Source organism: the organism of the source record quoted next, unplaced genomic scaffold (genome assembly GCF_019419815.1).
Source record: "Pyrus x bretschneideri cultivar Hongxiangsu unplaced genomic scaffold, Pyrus_bretschneideri_v1 Contig66, whole genome shotgun sequence".
Taxonomy (NCBI): domain Eukaryota; kingdom Viridiplantae; phylum Streptophyta; class Magnoliopsida; order Rosales; family Rosaceae; genus Pyrus; species Pyrus x bretschneideri.
In genome coordinates, this window is record NW_025999805.1 from 919,766 (window position 1) to 944,994 (window position 25,229).

General features: G+C 34.7%; 2 protein-coding genes across 2 annotated transcripts; one reads left to right on the top strand and one right to left on the bottom strand.

Moving 5' to 3' along the window:
• Positions 1-11,204: 11,204 nt before the first annotated feature.
• Positions 11,205-15,371, top strand: LOC103951421 (indole-3-acetate O-methyltransferase 1-like). Its single transcript, XM_009362782.3, has 4 exons — positions 11,205-11,460; positions 11,569-11,985; positions 13,798-14,073; positions 14,835-15,371. Exons 1-4 carry the CDS (start codon positions 11,350-11,352, stop codon positions 15,186-15,188), a joined length of 1,158 nt encoding a protein of 385 aa, XP_009361057.2. The 5' UTR covers positions 11,205-11,349; the 3' UTR covers positions 15,189-15,371.
• Positions 15,372-17,955: 2,584 nt separating this feature from the next.
• On the bottom strand, positions 17,956-22,437 carry LOC103951420 (65-kDa microtubule-associated protein 1). Its single transcript, XM_009362780.3, has 10 exons — positions 22,284-22,437; positions 21,270-21,363; positions 20,965-21,168; positions 20,595-20,843; positions 20,274-20,489; positions 20,021-20,176; positions 19,629-19,940; positions 19,114-19,201; positions 18,777-18,925; positions 17,956-18,539 (listed from the first exon to the last, which is right to left on the bottom strand). The coding sequence occupies exons 2-10, from the start codon at positions 21,339-21,341 to the stop codon at positions 18,240-18,242; spliced, it is 1,746 nt and encodes a 581-aa protein (XP_009361055.1). The 5' UTR covers positions 21,342-21,363; positions 22,284-22,437; the 3' UTR covers positions 17,956-18,239.
• Positions 22,438-25,229: the final 2,792 nt, after the last annotated feature.

The window sequence follows — 25,229 nt, forward strand, 5'->3', positions numbered from 1 at the left end:
TTTGGGGATAAACTTTGGTATGCCGCATCTTCCCTAAAGTATCATTGTTAAGGTTGTGAACGAGTGGGTTGACACCTCTCATACTGTATGCATTAGTAGTCGTGAGTGCTATTGTCTCTAGCTCGGGACTCGCCTCCTGAAGAGAAGGTGAAGCTTAATGTGAATGACTTTCGGTCCAACACTTCTAGATATATAGGTGCTGGGGGAGTATTACGGGATAATAATGGTGATTTACTGGGTGTGTTTCCGGTCAATTTGCACAAATGGCAGGTGGTTGATGCTGAAATTTGGGAGTTTTATTTTGGTCTACCGTTTGTAAACAAAAGTATTTCAAGTCTTTGTGTGGAGGTGGACTCAGCTATATTGGTTAATTTAATTAAACTATAGCTAATACTAGCTTTCATTCTTTTGCCAACATCATTGACCAATACAGACAATTTATACGCATAATAGATTGCAAGTTGGTTCATGTTTACTAGAAGAAAAATGTTATGGTAGATGACCTTGTCAATTGGAGTTATAATATGAATCTTGGGTACCATTATTTTGAATCCACTTAAATAGATAGGAGGCCATTTATCTAATGATATGATCTGAGTCTCAAGGACTCGAAATTTTAGTAATAATTTATTGAGTTAGTTTTGGAATGATTTACCCTTACGTTACCAAAAAAACTCTTCATTACTTATTGCGTTTTTTTAATAAGTATTAATATTTAATAAGTGTTATTGTAACAAATATATCATAAATAAGCATATATATACTCTAATATGAACAATTAAAAAATTGTCTCTTCCGTCCCATAACATTATACCAAACAACAAACAAAATAGGGGTACATTGGTTATTTAATCTTTCCGCTCCATTCCACCTTGTGCGTACTAAACGAAGAACAGAGTGTCCTATTTTGGCCGGCGCGTACCAAACGTAGCGTGGAACCTCCATTCCATCTTGTCCAATTCTTTCACACTTTATCCCGTCTATTTACCAAACACTCCCTACTAGAACATATTAGTGAAAAGAGAATTAACTGCTCTTTTACTTGAGATACAAAATAAAGTAAACCAACCAAGCAATTGAAAACAAATCCTTGAGCTTCAACCATATAGCATGGCGAAAAAGAAAAAAGCAAAGAAACAAAATACGTGACCATTTAACAAAAATTGTTTGCTTGATTCTCGTGATCTGATCGCTACATGTCTCATTAGAAAATTTCAAAAACCCTAAATTTCATGCAGGCCTTCAATTCCCAATGACGTTGAATCAATTAGTTGCTATAGCTAGCTAGAGAACCTATATCCTTTTGGATATGATGGTTTGTTTTCTACTACATCTATCGATTAAGATCCATCAAACCTAAAATATCTTAATGCATAAACTTTAACACAGAACACAAAGCACACTGCAACGACTCAGAATACGTCTTTGATGTCCATCATGTCACCACCATCATCCTTAGGAGAAAATTTGTTGTGTAAGAAAGACATTATCTTAGAGGCACCACCACCCAATAGTACTGTTTATTACAATTATTGTCACTTTAAGAACAATAATTAAGTGTGTGCCTCTTTGGTATTAAATACTTTTTTTTTATCTATTTTTTCATTTTTAAACACGTAGCACACATTTGTTGGATGGTAGTACCATTAGATTTTTGAGTTGCTTTTCTCCCCTCACAAAAATCATTTGGAACATGACCTAAATTTCAACTTATATTTCTTATGGACACACACTCGTAGGAAACAGCGTTTATAGGGATGTGCAAGTTGAATCTTGTACACCAATCAAGCATTGCAAAAGTCCTACTCCTTTAGATTTTATAATACATTAAAAACTAATTGAGAAATGAGATCGATCATTTTTAATAAAAGAATAAAATGGAAGAGGCTAAAACCTAGTAAATGTTTGCATGAATATATCTATAGCACATAGGGGCTTATCTTTGTCGCCAAATAACCCAACCCATGTTTGATTTTGCCTCATAAATTAGTACCAAGGTATGACTGTGTTTGGATGATTGTGGGAAGGCTGTTCCTCCGTTGTGTTACAAAATTATGCTTCTTGGATAAGGTTTTGTAAATGGATAAGCATTTTCTAGTGGCACTCTCTCTTAGTCTACCTTTAAGAGGCTAAGAATATCTTACCCAGTAGAATATGTGTAGCAGTCTCATGCCTACAACTGAAATCACACTTCTACAGTTTATTACTTGTAACCAAATCCCTAATTACAAGCTAATTAGTTTGAATTTGTCTCTTGGCACAGAAATTGTAGCCTACTTTACCTATATTTCTATAGGCTCTCGTGATCTATCATCTATCTACAAATATAGAATGGAGTTGCTTCAAACACCCCAAACTAGTGTCAAACTACTTAATTTCTAACTATGATTAATCGTAATTAAACATATGCTAACGACAAAGGGTCACAAGCACTGGCGGATCTATATATTGTAGCAAGTGGAGTCCATCTCCCCCATGCAACAATATGTTGTCTCAGTTTGCCTTAGCTATATTGATGTTATCTTTAAAGTAGAGATAAGACGTTTGGTGACATGCTTGTAAGAGGTTGAGGTAGCAGCTGATTGTGTTTTTTCGTTGTGACGAAGAAAAGTATATGTAACCTTCATTGCATATACAATTGCTAATCCTTCTTGATTACGACGGTACAGTTCACATGCATGCAACGACAGTTGAAAGTCCTCCACGTACGCAAATATTGGTCGTCAGTTAACTGCAACCGCTGTGTATATATATTATATAACAGATCAAGTACAGGATGAATTTGCAATGGAAAAAATAATATTGATAGCAATAGGACTACTGGTCCCATTTGTTCCCATAGGAGATTACCCGCCCCTGAAGCAGCAATTACAAACTTACCATTTTTTCTAAGGCCTTGACCTAATGGCCCCATCTCCAAAATTTAAATATTGAGAGATTTATGATTGATACGAACTTCGGGGTCACGTTATTCGTTTGCTTATTTTGCCTACAATACGTATAAAGGGAAAATTTTGCGTTTATGGTCTCATAAGATCCATTTTAACATGTACATGGAATCTTAGACAAAAATGAATATAAGGTGACAAAGAAAACCCTCCCTTAAAATCTCCCCTCAATACGAGGGGCATAGCGAATAGCAAACAAAAGCACATGACACACAACACAAGAACCAAAGTAAATAACTGCCCTCTCTTTTTTGACCACTCTAACTCAGCCATATTTTAAATTGAGAAAATTGTAGTAATAGTTTTTTTTTTAATTTTAATTAAATTGGAGAGTTGATCTTTTAACTAAAAATCTGTGTCTATTAGTCATTCAACTTATGAAAATGTGCAGGTATAGTCATTTTCGTTAACTTCTTCAAAATTTTGTCAAAATAAATCATGATAAAATGACCATTGCTACAATCCGGTTAAAGTTGGTAGACCGTTTCTCCAATTAGGTTAAAGTTGAAGGATTATTGCTACAATTGGATGAGGGACTAGTTTTTTCATTTTGTTTTCCATATTTCCCCCCTTGATGACGGAGTTGATGAAAAAGACCATAACTGCACATTTTGATGAATTAAGAGACCAATAATTATGGATTTTACTTGACAAACCATTACTTCAATTTAGTTAAAGAATTTAGGACCATTGCTGCAATTTCCTCTTCAAACCTTTCCCACCCTTTTCTTCAAGAAACCCCAAAATAATAATAAACTAATTCAAGTAGTACTCTCTCCCAACCATCCAACGGCCAATATCAATTCAAAATAAGAGTAGTCACATCCACATCCACTTACTATTATAATAACAGAAAGAGGTTACTTGATCACTTTATGTGGACCTTTTGCATGGCTTGAATGGGAGGAATGTGAAGCATAGATTATAAAGTAAAGGGATCCTTTTCGAATCCTTCCTCCTAGCTAATCCATCAAGTTTAGAATTCCAGATCGTTGAAATTTGATTCAATGGTTACAAATAAGAACTCATTTTAAAAGTTATAATAACTTTAGCTCTTGGATCAAATTTCAACAGTTCAGATCCCCGAACTTAATGGACTAGGAGAAAGGGATCCTCCGGATCCCTTTCCGATTATAAAAGCAAAAGCTATGTATGGCTATATATAATATTAAATATATAGAGGGTAGTTAATTGGGAAACCAGAGATAAAGGTGATGGAGAAGAAGAAGAAATGGTCTGGCCTTGTTTCATGTGAACCGGCGACCATCACGGTGTGTTGTAGACTTTGAGAAAGAAGTTGCAAAAAGAGGGTCCGTAATCCATATGAATCACATCTCCCCTATGTATGTCCATGTCACAGAGAGTGAAAGTATAGAGCAATCAGGAAAAGCAAGAGCAAGACTCCGGGTCTTCAGAGTTAAATTTAAAAAACACATTAGGGTCACCGATAGGTTAACGAAGAAATTGTGCCTAGCATTCCCACTTTTTTTTAGAGTGCGTATGTAGCTCAACAATTTTCTATGGTCTCCTTTTTTGGGGTAATATTCTCCAAGGTCTCTATTTTGGATGTAAATTTTCGAATATTTGATATTGAGAATGAATAATAAAGGACTAAGTGGTTGTTTTCCTCATGAAAAAAAATGTTCAAGTGTTGCAGAATAAATCTAGAGAGAGAAAGAAGAAAAAAACATGAGAGTTGTGGTTCTATTTGTTCACTTCATAACACGCATTTTAACATAAAGATAACGGAATTGACCAAGATTACAAAATTTGTAGGCCAGTGTCTAAATTAGCTAAATTAAAAACACAATGGCCAAAATAGATTTTGACCATAAACACAATGAGTAAATTTTTTTTATTTTATTTTAAAAACCCTTTATTTGACTTCTCCTAGGCTTTAGGAGTTCTTAAAAGTTACTATGATCGTAGACCTAATCCGATGGACCATGATAAACCCTACTTCTAATTTACAAAATTACATTTCAACGTCAATACATAATATTTGCAACACTTAAACGTAGGTACAATATTGACAAAATTTAGAACGATGATATTTGAGACAAAGTAGGATTGGCCACAATTGATGAAAATAAGATGAGAGAAAATCGGTTAATGTGGTTTGGACATATAAAACAAAGATCTACAGATGTTCCGATTAAAAAATGCCATTATGAGACAGAGGCTCAGAGCAAAAAAGATAGAGGAAGATCTAAGAAGACTTGGATAGAGGCTGTAGGAAAAGGCATGGAGTATTTAGAGCTAATGGAAGACTTGGTGCAAAACCAAACACAGTGGCGTTCTAGGATGCATATAACCAACCCTTCTTAATGGAATAGAACTTTGTTGTTGTTGTTGTTGTACACATAAACGTAAATACATAATATGTGCAACAGCCGGAGTAATTTTCTTTTGATGAGAAATGCTTTCTTGTTAGACTCCATAAGGTTCTTATGCTATATTACTATATTGTCAACTTAAGTGAGAAAGATAATTTTAAACATATTACCAGTAATAATCTCATAATTTGGCCTATGTTGGAGTATATCTAACTATTGAGAAAGATACCTCCCTTCTTCTAGTATAGGTATAACTAATCTGTCAAATTTTCATTCACATGAAATGTTACCTAAATGTTCTTACATAATATAATTGTTTATCAATCATGATTTCATGTGTCGGTAAAATTCTCTCTCATTTTAATAAACAAAATAAGCAAGTCGCACCGATGTTAATGACTTTTCTTTTGGCATTTGAACGAAGAACCAACTAAACGAAGCCCTTTCCCTTTCGGTTAGAAAAGTGGATTGACTTGTTAGAAAGACCACAAATCAACAATCCTACAACTTTACATTAAAGTTAATATTTCTATTTTTCCAAATTATGATGAGATTCAAGTAGAACTATAAAGCGTTTTATAACGGAATTTTTTAGAACACTGTTTATTGGATGCAAATAATGCTGTATATAGAGTGCAAGTACTAAATTTAGAATCTCTATACATTTGTGTCTATCTTGTTTTTCTAATTTGGTTATAATTTGGAAAGTAGAACATACATGTTGAAGAAGAGCGTGAGGGTGGCTTTGTTGGCTTTTGCTTAACTACCAACACTAATCCAACAAAGGCTAGAACCCTAATTAGTAATTAAAAAATGTTAGGTACAAATTGAACCTATTGATTTCTGGGGTGATGGTTAAATAAATTAATAAGAGAATAATCAATCATCATTTGGCTTTTAATAGATACGATTTGATCCTCATTATCCAATGAAAGTTCTCGTAAGCCGACAATAAAATTGAACTCTCTGAAAAAATAAACTTAAAAGTTGCATCTTGAAGTGATCCTGTACATAATTTGTTCTAATGGAGCTTCCTAATCATCTATGCCTTAATTAAGTTAAATTTGGCCAATAATTATCTCTAAATTGTTTCATAACCAATATGTACGACACGTACAAATTTCACTGTAACAAAAATGTTTATATCTCATAATGATGCTAACCGAAATGTAAGACATGTATACACACGTACATATTTAATATACACTCTATTGTTTCCTTCTTCTTTTTTAACAAAAGATAGTATCTCCGCTATGGAGGTGAGGGATTGGACTAAGTCTTACAATGGGCTTGTCATAATAATATGGTTCAACTTTGATTTTGCTAAGAATTTGACCTAAAACTTTTCACTTATAAGTAAAGAGGACTACCACTAGACCTAAAAAAAATAAAAGCTTATTAATTGATTTGCCCCTGAAAATGCCAACTAGTCTCATTTTACACCCTTAAATTGATTTTGTCCACACTTTACCCCCCTGAAACTGCCATTTTTGTCTTATTTAATTTCAGTTCACCTTATTTTTGTCTATTTTGTCAAATAAACGTTGAATTAAAGGATAGTATGGACATTTGATTTTTAACACAATTTTTTACCTCCAATTTGCATGATAAAACAATCCCAAATTCATTTTTTATTATTCTTATTCAAATCCCCATCTACATCTCTTGAGGATTGATGTAGAGCTGTGGTTGCAGACATTGGAATCGATGAGTAGCTTGAAATAGATTTTAAAACACAAACCCTTATTTGTTTTTGCCAGTGACTGTAGCTACAGCTCCACAGTAATCCACAAGAGAGACAGATGGGGGTTTGAATAAGAGTTATTGAAAATGGAAATGACATTGTTTTAGCATGCAAGTTGGATCGCAAAGAGCTAGTTGGATAAAAATAAAATGTCATATTATCCTTTAATTTAATGTTTATTTGACATAATGGACAAAAAGGAGGTGAACAGAGACTAAATGAGACAAAAATTACTATTTCATGGAACAAAGTGTGACGAAACCAGTTTCACGGAGTAAAGTAAGACTAAAAGACAATTTCAAATGGCAGATCAATTAATAAGCCATAAGCAAATAAAGAAATAATTAGATAGGTGAGGTTATGCAAATATCGTCTTAAACAATCATGTAAAAAGAAAATAAAAAAAACATATATTGATATTTGAAGGGCAGCCTTGGTGGGGAGCTTAGGCACGCAATTACATTTCTTAGCAAATTTTTCGTAAGTTTAGCAAGAAAAAAAAATTGTTTGGGTAGGAGAACTCGTAGGGTTCGGTAATTCTTATGCGCTTAGTATTTCTTGGTCTCAAGTCATAGACTTGTATAGATATTGTTGGAATAACTAGGGTCTACTTGCTAAATGAAATCATATAAAAAATTAAGAAATAATTCATACATTTATATATCAAAATAATGCATGCACATGAATAACTAATGTTAAATGAACATGACATAATGGATTAGAAAAACCTAGAAATTAATACAGTTGAGGCAAGTGTTAGATACTCTGTTCTTAACACAAGTTTATGCTCCACTACGGTGCTCATGGTTGATCGGCGCTTTTCCCCCAAGATACAGCGACTACATCCTTGTAATAGTAGCATTCCAAATGACAAGGCTCCATGACCACGATTGTGTTAAAAACTCTCATATGGACTCAATGAGATTTTCTAATATTTAGTGCACTCTATGTATGATTATGTAAAATAATGAAAAGTTATATTATGTTTACAAGCAATAGTTCTCGTTTCCCCCTACTCTTTGGCCGCGGATCAGTCCGAGCTAAGTGGGTCGGTACATTTGTAGATTTTTTTTAGGGGTGTGCTATCCACACACCCCATTTTACTTCTCACACACCCCTTGATAATTTCTGTCCGTTGATCTTCTTTAATTCATCCGATCCGACGGCCGAAAATTAAAAAGGTGTGTGAAAAGTAAAATGGGGTGTGTGGATATCACACCCCTTTTTTTTAATTCCGCCTTTCTTCTTAATTCAGTCCAACATCAATCTATCTCTAGCATAGCTATCAACACAAGCAATATTCGATTAAATTAAGGTCTTTAAAAGGTATCAATTGATGTCACTCAATACTACAGTCTGATTGTATTCTTCTCTACTTGTAAGTGAGAGGTCTTAGGTTCAAATCTCGTGAATGACGAATTCGATAATAAATTAGGTTGCCTATTGTGTGGCTGAATCGAACTCCCCCTCCCCTTAGTGTAAAATATATTGTTGTAAAAAAATATAAATAAAAAAAATAAAAAATAAAAAGTATCAATTGACAACAACTAGGTGTTGCTTCATCTTTGCTCATTTGGCTACACATTTTTTTACACTTATTTTGTAATGCTCATTTCGTAATATATTTTAATAATCCGATATAGGTCTTTGCTAAAAAATCATGTCTATAAAAAATGTCTATTCGTCTATTTGTTTCATTACAAATGAATGTCTTAAAAGTTTCTAGACTTGTCTTATTTTTCGCAAAGATATTAATGAATAATGAATTAAAATATAAATGGTCTTAAAAGTTTCTAGACTTGTCTTATTTTTCATCGGTATGACTCAATATAAGCATAAGATGGGCTGACTAAGTATTTACGTTACAAAATTAAAGTTTAGCTTGACAATTATACTGATAAGGACCAAAATGGCATGACGAGAAAAATAAGAATTTTAAAACTTTTCTGGGTAGAAATAGAGGTTTTATTGGATTAAGATAGAAGCACTCGGCAATGGTTTATTGAACCGTTACATAAATCCAATAGAAGCACTCGGCAATGGTTTACTGAACCGTTACATAACTTTGTCAGTTTTTTCTTTCTTTCCTTGTTTTCAGAAACTTTGTCAGTTAAAGCTAACGTTACCAGCATATTATATTTGGTAACTTTAGGATTTAAATCTTACGAACTTGGAAAGAAATTGATATTGTACTTATATAGCATCGAATCCTCTCGGATATATATAGATCGAGGAAACTGTTAAAAAAACCTACCACCACCATGGATTCTGGCTCCCTCCTAGCTTGAGTTGTTTGTATTTCACTACTATTACTGAAACTAGTTAACTAATTAATCCAGTCTTTTTCCTGATCGGTTGCAATTATCTTGGCTCTCAACCCACTAGTCACGCCAGTGGTTTTTTGAGAGTAAGGTTTGTGTATATATATATATATATATTAAATGCAATAGTTCTCATTGTCTCTGCATTTTTTTTGTTAATCTTTTTCGATTGACATTGTCTCTGCATATTGGTTATTTTCTTCTCGAATTCCATATAACCATACAACTATGGCTTCCAGTGGACTACAAGTTGTTTCCGATATGAAGGTTCAGAACGCCAACACACGCAAAGGAGATGCCAACAATTCCCAATCCCAGGTTGGCTTTTGTCTTCTTTTTTCTTTTTCATCTTTGTATATCTAACCTTTTTCTTTAATACTTTTTATTCCTTTATTTTGTAAACACTTTATTTTAGACTCAATTTCTTTATCAAATAGACACGAAATTACAATTGGAAATTATCAAGTGATTAGGGTAAAGATTAATGAGTGATTACTTGTTTTTGAGATTAAAAATGATTAAATAGACAATTTTAGTCAATAATTACAATTTAACTTTACGAATTAACTACAATTGTTACATGTATTTAATACAATCACCATCTTACAGTTAGTTATAATTTATGTGAATAAATATATGTATTTATTACAATAATCAGATGACTGTCGATATAGTAATTGTATTAAATACATATAAGTATTGTAGCCAAATCCCTGACTTTGATTTAATTTGATCTATGCAGATTTTATAGATTTTAAGCAGCATTTACAACAATGTATGAGAATAATTTTGTTAATTTAGCACGAAAATTACTCAAGTACTATTACAATGAGCATTTTCATAAATACTAAATATTTATTGTGTTTGAAAAATGATAATAAGAAAATGAAAACTAATCTATCATAAGAGGGCTAATCAATTCAAATTAAAAACAAATGAAGCAATTACCACAACCCTAATTTTGCTTAGACTAACACAATTGGGCCTACTGGTACTGACCCCTCGCAGAAGCAGAAGAAAGAGAAATCATCCTTCTGCTCGATTTGAGGATAAATTATAGGGTCAAAACATTCAGCTCTTTAGTCTAAGGTGGGAATAGATCCGAACAGAGGATCAGCATTTGTCGATCAAGTTTAGAAAGGGAAGTGACGGAAGTCTGCTTGCAGAGAGCCAAAAAGGAGATGGAATATTAAGTCAAGTCATTTTTGCAGTATTTTCAGTTTAACTTTAAGCTAAATTCTCTTTCATTTTGTTTAGATTTAGCTAGCAACTATTCATCAAGTGAATTTAGCATTTGAGATAGCTAGGTTGTTGAAGTTTGATATGAGAGTTTTTAGGCTAAAGTAGGCCAGTTTGTTGGAAATACTTTAATTCTTTATCAAGTTTTTTTCTAGTTTTTATTTTATTAATTTGGTCATCGTGTTTTTATTTTATTTTATTTAAGCAACGATATATTCATAAGTCAAAAGAAACAACAAGTAAGCTAGCCAAGAAAACCACACGCACCGACAAGCAAACAAAGCTACCCATCGTCTTGGTCACCGTGTTTGTTTTTGTTAATAATGCAAGGATAATATTTCATTTTTCTTTAATTAACTACAAAAGAAAACTAAAATTTGATAAACCCATAAAATTACTCAGTATTTTAAAAAATTGTCTTTTAAGCTAATTAAAATATTACTCAGTATTTAAAATTGTCTTTTAAGCTAATTAAGGAGCAATGTCACATCACCCCCAACTTGGTGCACATGGAAAATTCTTTAGGGAACACAATTAAAACTTAAAAGAGCTAGCTCGCCATTATGCCACTCCAAAATGCACTACTATATCATCATACTTTTTTGTCACTCTTCTAAAAACAACTCTCTTTCCCTCTGATTTTCTCCCTCCTCCCTCTATATATACTCCACCATTTACCAACTCCACCCTTCACCCTCACATCACACTTATAAATCTTAAACACCAATACTACTTCTCACTCATCATATTCTTAATTTCTTATGGCTCCCAAGGGAAATAACGTTGTAGTTTCTAGTATAAAGCTCGAGAAGATATTTAGCATGAAAGGAGGCAAAGGAGAGTCCAGCTATGCCAACAATTCCCAAGCTCAGGTAATTAGCTAGTCCATTCAATTAATTTATTTTATTTATGTATTTAACACTTAATATGTTTCAGTATTTGTTATTATCCAAATAATTGTGGTTTAATTAAATTTTCAGGCCATACATGCAAGATCTATGCTTCACCTGCTAAAAGAAACCCTAGACAGTGTGCAACTGAGCTCCCCTGAAGTGCCATTTGTGGTTGTGGACCTTGGATGCTCAAGCGGAAGCAACACCATCTACATAATAGATGTGATCATCAAACACATGACCAAGCGCTATGAGGACTTGGGATGTGACCCCCCTGAGTTCTCGGCATTTTTCTCTGATCTCCCCAGCAATGACTTCAACACCCTCTTCCAGCTCATCCCTCCTATGGCCAACCACGGCGGTAGCATGGAGGAGACCCTCGCTGCCGACAACCACCGCTCCTACTTTGCTGCTGGCGTCCCTGGCTCATTTTACCGGCGGCTCTTCCCGTCGAGGTCCATTGACCTTTTTCACTCAGCGTTCTCCTTGCATTGGCTCTCTCAGGTAATTAAGTAACTAAGTAGCTAGTAATCTTTTTTAGTTACCTAATTACATGGGATTTTTTAATAGTCTAACGTAGTATGTACAAAATTCTAGGTTGGTGATGACAAATATGAAAAACCAATTAATACTCGTATGTTTCCAAGGAAAATATGCTAAATCCACACTAGTGCAAAAAAAAAAAAAAGAAGCTTAAAAATAGGCAAAGAAAGAAAAACTATACGATTTTCTTGCCGATTTTGAATAGGTCAAAAAGTTAAATGCCATGAATTATGGTCTCGAGTGTTAAAAGGAACTGTTCATAAAAGACAATTATGTGTGGATGTTCGTCCTCTTAAAATGTCTTTTTTTTTTTTTTTTTTTTTTGGAACAAACAATATTATCTATATTAAAGAAGAAAATGATCTCTGAACCGATGCCAGATAATGGCAAAAAGTTAAGATATACGTCGATACCATAAAGGGAAACCTTTGTTTAATTATATGCTATTCAACTTAGTTATCTGACTATAGGATTTTAGTACCCTTTTGTTTATATGCTATTCAACTCTATTAGTTATCTGACTAGGATTTTAGTACTACGTATATTTATACAAATTTAGAATAATATACATTGAATTACATTGCTCAATTTTTAACTTATTCGTTTTCATCTCAAATTCTTCGTTTTTATGTTTGATTGTTATCGTATTCTACACGCAATCGAGTGTGTACGTTCCATATGGTATTACCCTTGAATTAGACAGATGTTGAAATGATATGTGTACACTCTTTTTAAATTGAACTTTATGTTTAAAACCTTAATTACACTTAGCTAGATTGGCTAATCAATTTTCAAGGCTAGATTAAATTAACCCATGTCTTGGTATTTAATTGGAAACAAGAGCTTCTAAATCATTACATTCAAGTCGTTCAAGAGCAATTTAGTAAGTTATATAGCTACATACTTTTCCCGGGTACTCAAGTGGCTAGAGTAACTATTCGACCAAAAAAAAAGTAGCTAGCTAGTAACTGAGAATTAAAGGGTAGTGATACTCACACACTTACTTTTACTCTCACATCTCTCTTCATTTCAGTTATCAGATTGAATGAATTATAGAAAATTAATGATAAAAATAATAAAAATATGCTAAAGATAAAGATAAATGTGAATAGCACTATCCAAGTTAAATTACATTGAATGCAATGACTAAAAAGTCAAATGACTTGGACCAAAAAATCAAACAAAGGTGGGTGAGCCTGGTCAAATGTCTTGAAGAATTTAAGCAACATGGCTCATGATGCATGCTTTTTTACAAAATGCTTGGGATTTTCAACAACTATTGAATAATCTTGTTGTGTAGTTAAAATTCAAAAGGTGTACATGTATTTAATTAATATATCTACGTTAGTTGAGTGACTAGACTTACACTCTCTTTGATATCAATCACTTTTCTAAAAAAAGTAGAGTAGAAAAAATCATAAGAGAAGCAAGGTCTACAAACTGCAGCTTCTTCTGCTAATGTTTCTATGGCTGGCATGATTACGTCTGAGCCTTAGCAGGCTTCCAAGTCCATATCTAGACATTGAACATATCGAGAAAAGAATTATATATGACTGTTAGATAGTGAATTTATTAAGTAAATACATGTATCGTAATCAAGCCCTTATAAAGATGAACATGTAAAACTCTTGTAGATCAAATAGTTAACAATATGTACTATTTATATATTCAAGGTTTTAAGTTTGATTTTTCTTCTCTTTCAATACCGCTCATAAGAAACAAAACTTTGACACCTCTAGATTAACAATAATAATGTCTTGTGCGGGGACCCAGGTGCCAGAGAGTGTGCTGGACAAAAGATCAGCAGCCTACAACAAAGGAAGGGTGTTTATCCATGGTGCGAATGAGAGCACAGTCACTGCATACAAGAAGCAGTTTCAGACAGACTTGGCAAGCTTTCTCAGGTCGAGAGCCAAGGAGCTCAAGAAAGGAGGCTCCATGTTTCTTGTTTGCTTGGGTAGGACCTCAGTAGACCCTACTGACCAAAGTGGCCCAGGCCTTCTCTTTGGGACTCACTTTCAGGATGCTTGGGATGATCTTGTCCAAGAGGTAATCATATACATAGTTATATATGTCACAAGAAAAAAACATTATATGATAATGTTTGTTTTGTGTGCAATGTGCATGCATAATACCTTATAGGGTTATCGACCTAAGTAACTATCTTTTTTTGTCACATTATATTTAATTGGCAGACCAAAAAGCAAAAGAGAAATTAAACACCAAAAAACAAATAAACAAATAAGCAAACGAGAAAGGAGATCTGCATGATTAGATTAGGTGTTATTGGTTTCACAAGACATTTATTATGAATTTTCACTGGTCATGATTAAGTCGGGGTGATTCTAGCCGTTGGATGCTATCCCTAAAACTGATCTGGCCCTTCCATTTGTAGATTAGTTCTGTCGACATAATAATAACTATATATTATTGGCTGCCGGGTGGTCCATATTATTGACCAATGGATGACTAAGATGGGTTGTTTTTTTAAAACCAAAGTCATCATTTCTTGTATCTCAGGACAAAGGGCATTTGGATAAGTCAGGTGATCAGTGTTCATCAAAATAAAGATATTTGAAAATTAAAAAATTAAAAATAATAAAAACCCAATATTACTTGTACGTATATGATCCCCTAAAAAGTGGTTAACTTATTATTGCAAAATCTTTCATTGTTGGTATTTTTATATACACTATAATTTTATTCTCCGTTTCATTATGAATCCGTTTTAAATTAGCCACGAAATAAATTAATTGAAAAATTAAAGCATACAAAATCTGTCTCAACGAAGACTATCTCAATTTTTGCAGGGACTTATCACTAGTGAGAAACGTGACAGTTTCAACATTCCTGTGTATGCATCAAGTTTACAAGACTTCAAGGAGGTAGTAGAGGCTGATGGCTCATTCACCATAAACAAGCTCGAGATTTTCAAAGGAGGAAGCCCCCTTGTTGTGAGCCAACCCGATGATGCCGCTGAAGTTGGTCGAGCCCTTGCCAACAGTTGTAGGAGCGTGGCCGGAGTCCTCATCGATGCACACATCGGTGACCACCTCGGCAATGAATTGTTCTCAAGGGTGGAGAAAAGGGGCACAAGCCAAGCCAAAGAGCTACTGGAGAAGTTACAATTCTTTCACATAGTGGCCTCCCTTTCTCTAGCTTAATTAGGGAGTGTGCCCTTTTTCTTTTCTTTCTTTCGTGTGCTTGTGTTGTGTTGTTAATGTTATTATTAACTGTGGTAGTAACCTTTATTAATATGCCTATGAGGCGTTGTGACTTTGTGTTCCTTTGAAATGGATTAAGTAAATGAAACTTTAGTACAAAGTTACAAATCCCTTTTACTTTAATCTCCTTTTAGGCATGTTATTGTGCCTAGTATCATGTGATAGTTGTATGAGTGAGGAGTTTCAAATTCTACCTAACACCTTTTGGCTTTTTGGAATGTTACTTTATTTAGATACCTCTACTTTTCACTCTTTCTTAACTGCAATTTTAATTGTTTTTAAACAACGTTGCTGGGTTGTGAGCAATGGTAGTTATTTCAGTTGCTAACTAAACAAAGGTGTTCTTCTTTTCAAAAGTTTTGAATTACTTGCTAGTTTTTTATTCGTGTAGGCTGCCTTGTTAATTATTTGGTATCAGTTCTTAACCGGATAATTATTCTCACTAAGAGCATCTAGTGATCCTCAATGCTAATTCAAATTGTAATCCAACAATTTTCTGTAACACACATGGTAATTACTTGAGCAAAATACACTATTTTTCTTGTTCATTTTAGATTATTAATTAAAAATAGTTGATTTATTATAGCTTAACTTCATAAATGTACATTATTTTGAATGTACATAATTAGTTGTTAGATAACATGTGCTGATAAATGACTTATCTGGAAAACCCTTATAATTAAGAACAGACTGCAAAAGTTTGGGTCCAATAGTGATGGCGAGGAGTAGGGTGATGGGTCCAATGTAAATGGTAAGTACGATGGAAACTCTTACATATTTTTCACCCTCCCTTTATGAAAATCTACAATTTTCAAATGACCCAAGAACAAGCAGCAAGCAAGCTGTATATATATACACACGTACACAAATATATATATATGTGTGTGCGCGCGCGCGCGCGCGTATGTGTGTGCGTGTGAACTGTATCTAATACGTTACTAAATTCCCCTCTTCACAACCATTTTGATGATCAGGTGAACAGAAAATGAATATATCAGCCTCTTCTGGTAGTTTAAAGCTGACCCTTTTCTTTACCTTTCCACTACTTTCACTTCTGCACAAGCAAGGATCATGGGCATCACTTTTTCCACTTTCATCAGTCAACAGCTTCAGCAAAGAAAAACTGTCCCTAGAATTGGAGGTAACATCATCTGAATCCTCTCCACCTAAAGATGGATAAACCCAATTCCCTCCAGAACCATAGTATTCCCCTTCACTGTTGTTACAAACCCTACTATAAATATCGTCTTTTCGGCACGGCGATGATGCTAAGAACCACTCTTACAAAATGAGCTCCTCCTTCTTAACCACTGTCATCTGCTGCTTCTTCTTCTTCGTCTGCTCGTTATTGGACTGCTCCAATTTTTCCCACAGGTTCTTGTTTCGTCCACAGAAGCATTTTGGCTTCAAAAACTCAATAACTGATGATATGAGGCTCCCATGTTCTTCCTTTACCGTAGACAATGGCAATCTCTCAGGGCTTGGAAACTGGGCAAAGCAATAGTAATAATTGACACCCATTTCTTTATTATTCTTTCACATTAGGAGCCACAAAATAGTGCTCATAGATGGAAGATAATATTTACTTTTGATATATAGTGTACAGCATACATATGAGTATACTTCGTGCATATTTATTCTGCTTTGGATTCCTTGGATTCTCCAATAAATTATTTGGAAATTTGTTGGCGAGGTAACATCTTTCTTATCAACGTATTATCATCCAATACCAGTTCTCTAAGTTTGGGTGAATGATTTCAAAATTTGGACGTATTTCATTGTTTATTCTCGGGCTTGCCTCGCTCTCAAATGTACCGGTGGCAATTAGCTTGGTCAGGTTGGATTTTTATGTTTTGCTAAAATAATTTTCAGATTAAGAACTTCTTAAATGTTATCTCGAATATTCTCTTTTATATTTATCTCAACTTTTAATATTGTAATAAAATTGTTATCGTTTCGTGACAACAAAACAACGTATCGTACCTCTATGGACTGGAGGCGTAAAGTTAAAGAGCAGAGCATCTCCGCATAAACACGAAGCCATTCTTAGCAGACGAATTTGTTTTATTTAGCAGCTAGCTTATTTTGTAGATAAACACAAAGTCATTCTTAGCAGACGATTTGTTAGATTACAACCCACAAGACAACACAACGCTAATGCCAATTTATCAAATAGTTCTAATCTCAAAGCTAACTTATTAATTTACATACAGTTTCATTTAAAATTATAAAACTGTTGCCTTGGTTACATCTACCATCTATCCAATCTATAATCCCCTTAGGATGGTGAAAATGAAAGATCTGTCTTGTCATTGTTTTTTTACATTTTTAATTTCAGCTTCTTTTTTTTTTTTTTATTTTTATCCTTCGTATGAAAATAAGATTCCTAATCGTTCATTAATCGTTGACAATATTTGTCTGGTTTAGTTTCAAAAAAGATAAACACACATCATTTTCATCCTCCTACGTACTTTTGTTTAATTATGTCCTTTATTTCCAGTTTGATTAACTCAATCCAACGAACAAATATAAAAAGGGGTGTTTTGAGTGGGGAAAATGTATTAGTACATGAATGAGCAGGATGGCAAGTTCATTGCAACCGAGACAGGAAATTCAAATTAAACTTTTGATATGGTGTAGCAATCATGCAAAGCAAAACAATAAAAGAAACAAGAACCATAAACTGGACCGAAATACAAGAGTCCACTGGCAAGAATGCATTGGCAGGATTTTATTTCCAACACAGAATCGCTACCGGCACAGGCCCCATCATGCTTGCTACAATATACATCAAAACTTGAAGATCAGAGAAAGCAACACGTATTTAGAAAGCCTCCGAATGCCAAAACAAACATGCACAGGTACATACGTCACAGTTCACTCTTCAATTTACCCTCACTGAATCATACATTATATCCCTACTACAGTAACTAGTAAAAACACTAAACTTAGACAGAGGTGTGTGCAACCTACAGTACTCTCCCTTCTTAATTATGGTGAAGCCGAAACTGTGTCAGTGCCAGAAATGTGGGAGGCAGCATCCTCTTTTGCCATTTCAACGTAGTTCATAGGAGCGACAGGCCTCAGATCTCTCTTCCCATCTTTCGTTACAGACCTGCTTCCATTTTGATGAGCATTAAGTGATAGACGTCTGCTAGGAGTTCCATTGGCGCCTCCATTTGCACGAGGACCTACTACCTTCTTTGTGCCAACTGGTCGTGCAGGGCTAGGCTTTGAACCAAATGGGGCTTCTTGTTCTGTGTGTTGTAGGTCTTGGTACTTCTTCTGGTCCTGCAAAATCCATCAGACATAATCCCATTTGATACATGAGGACAATGAAGTCAGACTGCTATGTAATAACCAAAACCATACAGGCTACTGTAATGTCAGATTTAGATTCAGTTCATATCAGACGTCACTGGTTTAATACTCAGGCACATATTAGAACTCATATAATCATCAGTGACCCTCTAATCACCTCAAATAATCATCAATGAGCATTTAATTATCTATTCAAATGAAACATACCCTCATCCTCCGCTTCTCTTCTTCTCTTTCTTGCCTAAGCATGGCATACTCATCCAGCATAGCGAGGAGAGGAACACCATCATAAGTAAATGATATGCCACGATCTTCCTCCCAGCCACGAGTTTTGGCTACCAATGTGTCTACAAGAGCTGCATTGCCAAGAAAATGAAATAGTAAGAAGTTGGAAGATAATGGGTGGTCAAGGTATACTGATTGGCAGCAATGCCTGTTTAATTTCTTCTACCAACAGCATACTGCAGGCCAACAAAACTTCCATATAATTATGATTTTTGCATCTGTAAGATGCACAGTCATCATAATGTGTTATCCCTCATACCTGGAATTTTGTTAACCAGAATACGTGCTTTCTCTGCACGCTTGAGGTTTAGGTGCGCACCTCTACTCGCATTATACCTGTTTTCATCCTGTTCCACCAAGAAATTGTTGGTTACAATGAAACACTTCAAGTGGTTTAAGTATAAAGAATCAGCAAAACTCAAGTGGCCTGTGTAGGTGCAAAGTTATGCATTACAATCCATCCTTTTAAGTAGAATCTCCTAGGCCAGTTATTGGTTTAAAGACTAAATGATTACTCTTAACCACCCTGTCCTTTTATTATGGGGGAAGGTTTAGGTAGTTCAACCCTAAATGATGGGGAGTGGATAGGATCGTAGGAAAGGCAAAGGGTATGTGCATTCCTAAAATGCACAACACTTGAGCCAAAACTCGATGTAAAAACAGATGGCAATCATTAGACAAATATGAGAATGGAGGTTCAAGTCCATGCCTCTCCCCCCTCCCCAATACACATGCACACGTAGGCAGATTTATTTTGAGGGAGAGTTTACTTACACGATTGTAGTCCTCAAGCCAACTCTCTTCTTCACAGGCTGACATCCATTTCTCAACCTTGTCCAATATATCCTTTCTGCTTAGAGCTTCATCCTTCGCTTTCGCTATCTGATCATCCATGTCAGCCAGTAATTCAGTAGGTTCAACATTCCCAGAATCAATGAGTTCCATAATCTTTTCTCTGGCAGCTTCTGTATCTATTTCTATATGTGCTCGAGCAAATATCTCCTCTAGCTCTGCTTGCTTCTTGAACGCAATCTCCTTCATCCTACTTGATTTCAGCTGATCAAGCCGCTCAACTTCGACCTCAGTCTTGAAAATACAATTCGGGGAAATGAGTAAACAATGATAAACAGTTTAACAAACCATTGAATATCATACACTTCATATACCTGCTCAATCAAATCCAGCGCAAGAGACCCAGGAACAGTAACTTCATCTACTGAAGCTGATATGTTACAGGTAACATGTTCAAATAATTTCCTTTCCTCGTCAGGGGTATCCATCAGATTCCACAGATCAATTAGCTGAGTTGCTGACTCTTGAAGCTTCAGAGTGAAGACACAAATCAAATTTGATTCAAAAGTCCAGCTTTCATCTTTGTACAAGCACAATTAATGGAAAAAAAAGGGAAAAAATAAATACCTTATGCAGCCTCTGCTTCTTATCTTCTTTTAGTGCTAAGACAGTATTTGCCAGCCTAGATAGAGTATCATTGCTAATGCTTTTGGATTGCACACCAGTTGAGTCCTTTAAGCTAGGATGAACCTCCGTAACAGTACTCAAGAAGTCCAGTCCAAGTACAGCACAAAGATCATGCACTGTACTAACAAATTCAAGCACCTTGTGCAATCTTTCACTCTGCCAGATCAAATGAGCAATTAATATTATAATTGTATTCCAGATTAAGTGTAGACTGCTGTGATAGTGCATCTTTTCCTGTTCGCAAGGATAAGATATATTTACCTTTTCCTTTTGAAGATCGTGAAGTTGGGATTGAAATTCATCTAATTTTTTCAGGGATAGATCAGACTCATCAACCGCAGGACTCTCGCTGAGGTTCGAGTTCCCAGCAATTTCGCCACAAATTTTTTGAATTTGTAACTGAACATCAGTAAACTCCTTTACTCTCTCCTCTTTCTGTTTCCACAGCTGTTCCAGTAGTGGCGCTATAGCCGCAAGCTGTTCCTTGATTGTCCCTGAAGTCTCCTCAGGCTGTAATCAAATTAACAGTTCACTATTACTTACCATATACTTTGATAGTACTATTAACGTGCTTTAACGTAGCAATAACTAATAATCCGTACATATGAGGAATATGTATGCAAGTACTCACAACTCCAGTAAAAGTTTTTTCTCCAAGAGCTGATAGAAGACTGGAAAGTTCAAGTCTGGAATCAGACAATGCCTGAAGAAGCTGTGCCCTTGACTTTGCTGCCAGCTCGACCTTCCTCTTGTATACGTCTAGGCACTCTTGGTCTAACTGAAGAAGCATTTTGTCTCGCTCTTCATCACTCTCGCCAACTTCATTCCAAATTTCCTGCATTAATCATGGATTAGTTCAGCCAATCTTTAAAGTACATACAAAGAAGCGGTGGGGTAGAAAAGGACAGACAAACAAAGGTAAAAAATGTAAGTCACCTGCAGTTTCTGCAGCAAAGAACCGCAAGTGGTTTCTCCAACACGAGGGTTTTGAGCGTCCGCTACAGCCATTTTTGTGAAATCACTACGTTAACTGCATCATCGAAAATTTTCGGAAGGCATTTAAAGCTTTTTCAAAAAACAGCAAGAGAGAACTTAGCCAGAAAAATAATACATAAATACCACGTCTTCAGCCGTATAAGACGATAACTAATCTGTAAAAGGACTCAAGCATAAGAAAAGATCACAAGCATGAAAGAACCTCAGAAGACGACGGAAATACTGAGTAGCCATGTTCAAGCCCAACCATTAATTGGGGTATTAGAAATCAAAACATGGTACCTCTAAACATTATTACAGAGACACCATCTATATTTCTTCTGGGTTCTGGAATCACATCTATCAACGACGAATCTCTTAATCCCAGAACTATATTTTGGTACAAGATGAAGTTACAAACACAAATCACACTGATCACATCATGTCACAGACCAAACAAGAATTTCAATCGAAGTACCAAATCAAAGAACCACAAACAATTGAACCATATATCATTAGTTTCTTCCATAAAGATTCCCAAATCTTATAAATCTTAACAAAGAAGACAACAACCAAAACAGCTAACTTGTTTTCCTCCCATTTTCTCACCACCCAAAAACAAAGCACTAATATTAGTAGTGCATTACATAAAATCCCACTTAATTAACCAAATAAGAAAAAATAAATCCAAGATTCCAAGTTCATAACCAACAACCAATCATCCAGAACAAAACACATCATGCCCAAACCCAAATACAAACCCCACTAACCTAATCACCCAAAATTCACTACAGTAAACACAAAACCGACCAAGAAATTACCCTCATAAAAAATGCATTACCCACCAAAAACCCATTAAGACCCACATTCAATCAAGAACCCAAAAACTTCAGATCCCTCGAGAACTTGAACAAACCCCCAAAAACCAAGAAAAACACAGAAAAGCTGAGAGAGAGTAGCAGAGAAAAAGCTTACCAGATCGTCCTTGAAGGTTAGGTATTTCTGGGGTTTGGGGTTTTTCAGATCTGAAAGACTGAATGGGTGTTCTTCCTCAGTGCAACATTTGAGAGAGAGAGAGATGGAAGCTACCAAAGGACAGAGAAGGAAAGAAAAAAACAGTGTGCAGATGATGAGACAAAGGTGGGGCCCTTATGTACCATAATCTAATTGTTCCGAAAATTCTGATTTCTAATGCCCTGGATTCTGTGGTTAATTACGAATTTGGGACTGCGGCAGAGTGAGAGTAGGGGTGTTTGCTTGTTTGACTGGTTTTTTGTCTGGGTCTCGGATGGTCAATGACAACTTGGAACAATTTCACAATTGGGGTGTAATTTCTGTTTGTTTATATTTTTTAATTCATCTGATCTGAGAATCGAAAATTAAAAAAAAATATGTGAGAAGTAAAATAGGGTGTATAGATATCATACCTCTTCACAATTTTGGCAAGGCCACAAAAATTAGAAAAACTACAACACATGGCACTGGCACTCACCCATGCGCTTAGAATTTGGCAATCACTAGAGAAAGTGAATAAACGAACTTTACGTATCATGTATAATGTGTCACGTCATATTGACGTCGCATAAAAAATTATAAAATTTTATTTTTAAAAAAGATTCACTTCAGATCGTGATAGTTTTGAACAAGGTTCTCTTGATTTGTCCCCGTTGAACATATCGTGGAGGACTCTAAAGCGCTGATGCTTTATATTTCTAATACTTCTCATAGGCATCGCCATACATCACCTTGAATGTTTTATTTTCTAATAATAATCTCTTAGCTCTGGTTTCTTTTCCAACTTGCTGCTTTATATCGTGCTTTCTATTTTCTAATGAATTGCCGTCGTTGTTTTAAAAAAAAAAAAAAAAAAAAAATGTCACATCATATGGTAATATATTTTAATTGTTGTACCTTTAATATTATTAACTTTTTAATTCTACCAAAATTATTAAAATAATTATATAAATGAGAAAATTTCACCTTAGTAACTTTTAAAACGCATTTGTATTTGCAAACGCTTTGGTTTCAAATCACAATTTGTATTCCAGCTATACTACTTCAAAAGAAATAAAAAATACACAGAAAATGCCCTAAGATTCTAAACTTGTACTGAAGGGTCACAAAAACCTAAGACCATCTCCAATGGTTGGGCTAAAATTCAAATTTTTTAGCTCAAAAAATTTAGTTTTTAGCCTAAAAATAGTTTTTCTATTCCAATTATTCTACCCTAAAATTTTAGCCCAGGATTATTAAAGAATGAATTTAGGTTTTTTTTTTTGTTAAATTAAATTTTTTTAAAAAATAAATATGTAGACTATCGTAAATTAATTTTATGAACATTTTAATCTAAAAAAATTTAAATTCCGATAAATATTGGGTAGAGTCCACCCCAATTTCTGGGCTAAATTTGGGGAGGAATTTGGCATTGGTTTAGCATTTAGCATTTAACTCAAAATTTTTCCTTAGGTTGGAGTACGTTTGGGGGGAAATTTTAGAAAGTAATTTGACTTTTAGCCCAATGTTTGTTTTGTTTTCTGCCAAAGTTTGAGGTATTACACACTTCGAGGAGTATGATTAATTTCTGGTTAGTTTAAAAAGACTCAAATCATTCAGCCCACTGGGCCACCCCTAAGTACAGTCAAATTGCTAAAATACATCAAATGTTCAATTCCAAAGGGTTTTTTTTCATTTATATAAAAAGAAAAAGGAAGTGGCATTTCTGTGATTGAGTTGAAGAATAATGGCATTGATTGGGGGTGGTCACTGGCCATGGGTTAGGTGTCATCACGAATCCCAGTGGTCTCAATCTTGATGTGCATTTGTAATCCAATTACCTGCATGCAATGCAAGGTGTATATGTTGAGAGATGAGATGAACTCAAGATTTTAATTTTGGATATTTTATGAGAATTATTATTAACATTTTAAAATTTTCATTTTATATTCTTCAAATGTATATTTTTCTTTGTAATTATAGAATACTAAGTCTCACACTAATTGTATTCAACACCGTTGCGAAGACCCAATAGATTCTTATAACAGAAATATTTGAACATAATGTGGAAGTAAAATTACAATAAGTAGTCGGGAAAAATTTTCAGGCTTGTAAACCACACGACAAGTCTTGAGTTTAATTTCTAGGGCTCGTGAATCACATAATGGTGGGCATGGGAGGCTAAAATGTCTCTGTGAGTCTTCTCACCTCCGAAAGAATGGACTGTCGTGGCAAATCCACAAGTTAATCTCATTTTCAAGAAAAAATAAACTAAGAACTAGGTGGTAGAAATTTTTTATATTTAGTAACTGTTTCCCTCTCGTCAATGTAGCCTCTAAATTGTTTAGAAATAGTCAATTTACACCAAATTCATCAAGGAGGTGTAGTCAACCTAAAATTTAAGAAGAATTTGAAAGACTTCAAAAATAGTAGATTTGATAGGATTTGAAAACTCTTGCGAATTATGTATGGATTTTAAGGATTTATGTGGATTTGGTTTATGATTTTGATAGATTTTTAAGACGATGGAGTTGGTAACCCAACAGATAGTCGAGAGTCATTGCTCTTCACCACTTCCACTCTCCCACCGCCATCGCCAACCATTACAAATTCACCATTACCCACGAAGTCTTCGTTCAACTTTCCGATAAAAAATTACAAAATAAATATTTGAACATATCCCACAAAATCCACACAACTTAATGAAATCCTACAAAATTGTAATTTTTTAATACACCTAGATTTGGGCGGACTCTAAAAATGTCTATTAAATTTTGGATTGACTACACCCCTCTCACTCTCCAATCCCGAGATACATCTAAGATTGACATGTGACATCACTAAGTAATTGTTCATATATCATGCCCTATCTCCGAGACATGACCAAAACAAGTTGATGGTTCAACAACTTTGTAATTTTTCCTTATA

Bases quoted from the DNA above. Each gene is read 5' to 3' on its own strand.
- LOC103951421 (XM_009362782.3), top strand. From the start codon at position 11,350: ATGGCTCCCAAGGGAAATAACGTTGTAGTTTCTAGTATAAAGCTCGAG. The intron at 11,986-13,797 runs GTAATTAAGTAA...GCGGGGACCCAG, and splicing joins CCTTGCATTGGCTCTCTCAG to GTGCCAGAGAGTGTGCTGGA. The intron at 14,074-14,834 runs GTAATCATATAC...CAATTTTTGCAG, and splicing joins GGGATGATCTTGTCCAAGAG to GGACTTATCACTAGTGAGAA.
- LOC103951420 (XM_009362780.3), bottom strand. From the start codon at position 21,341: ATGGCTGTAGCGGACGCTCAAAACCCTCGTGTTGGAGAAACCACTTGC. The intron at 19,941-20,020 runs GTATATGAAGTG...TGTATTTTCAAG, and splicing joins CGCTGGATTTGATTGAGCAG to ACTGAGGTCGAAGTTGAGCG. The intron at 18,540-18,776 runs GTATGTTTCATT...TGGATTTTGCAG, and splicing joins AAGAGAAGCGGAGGATGAGG to GACCAGAAGAAGTACCAAGA.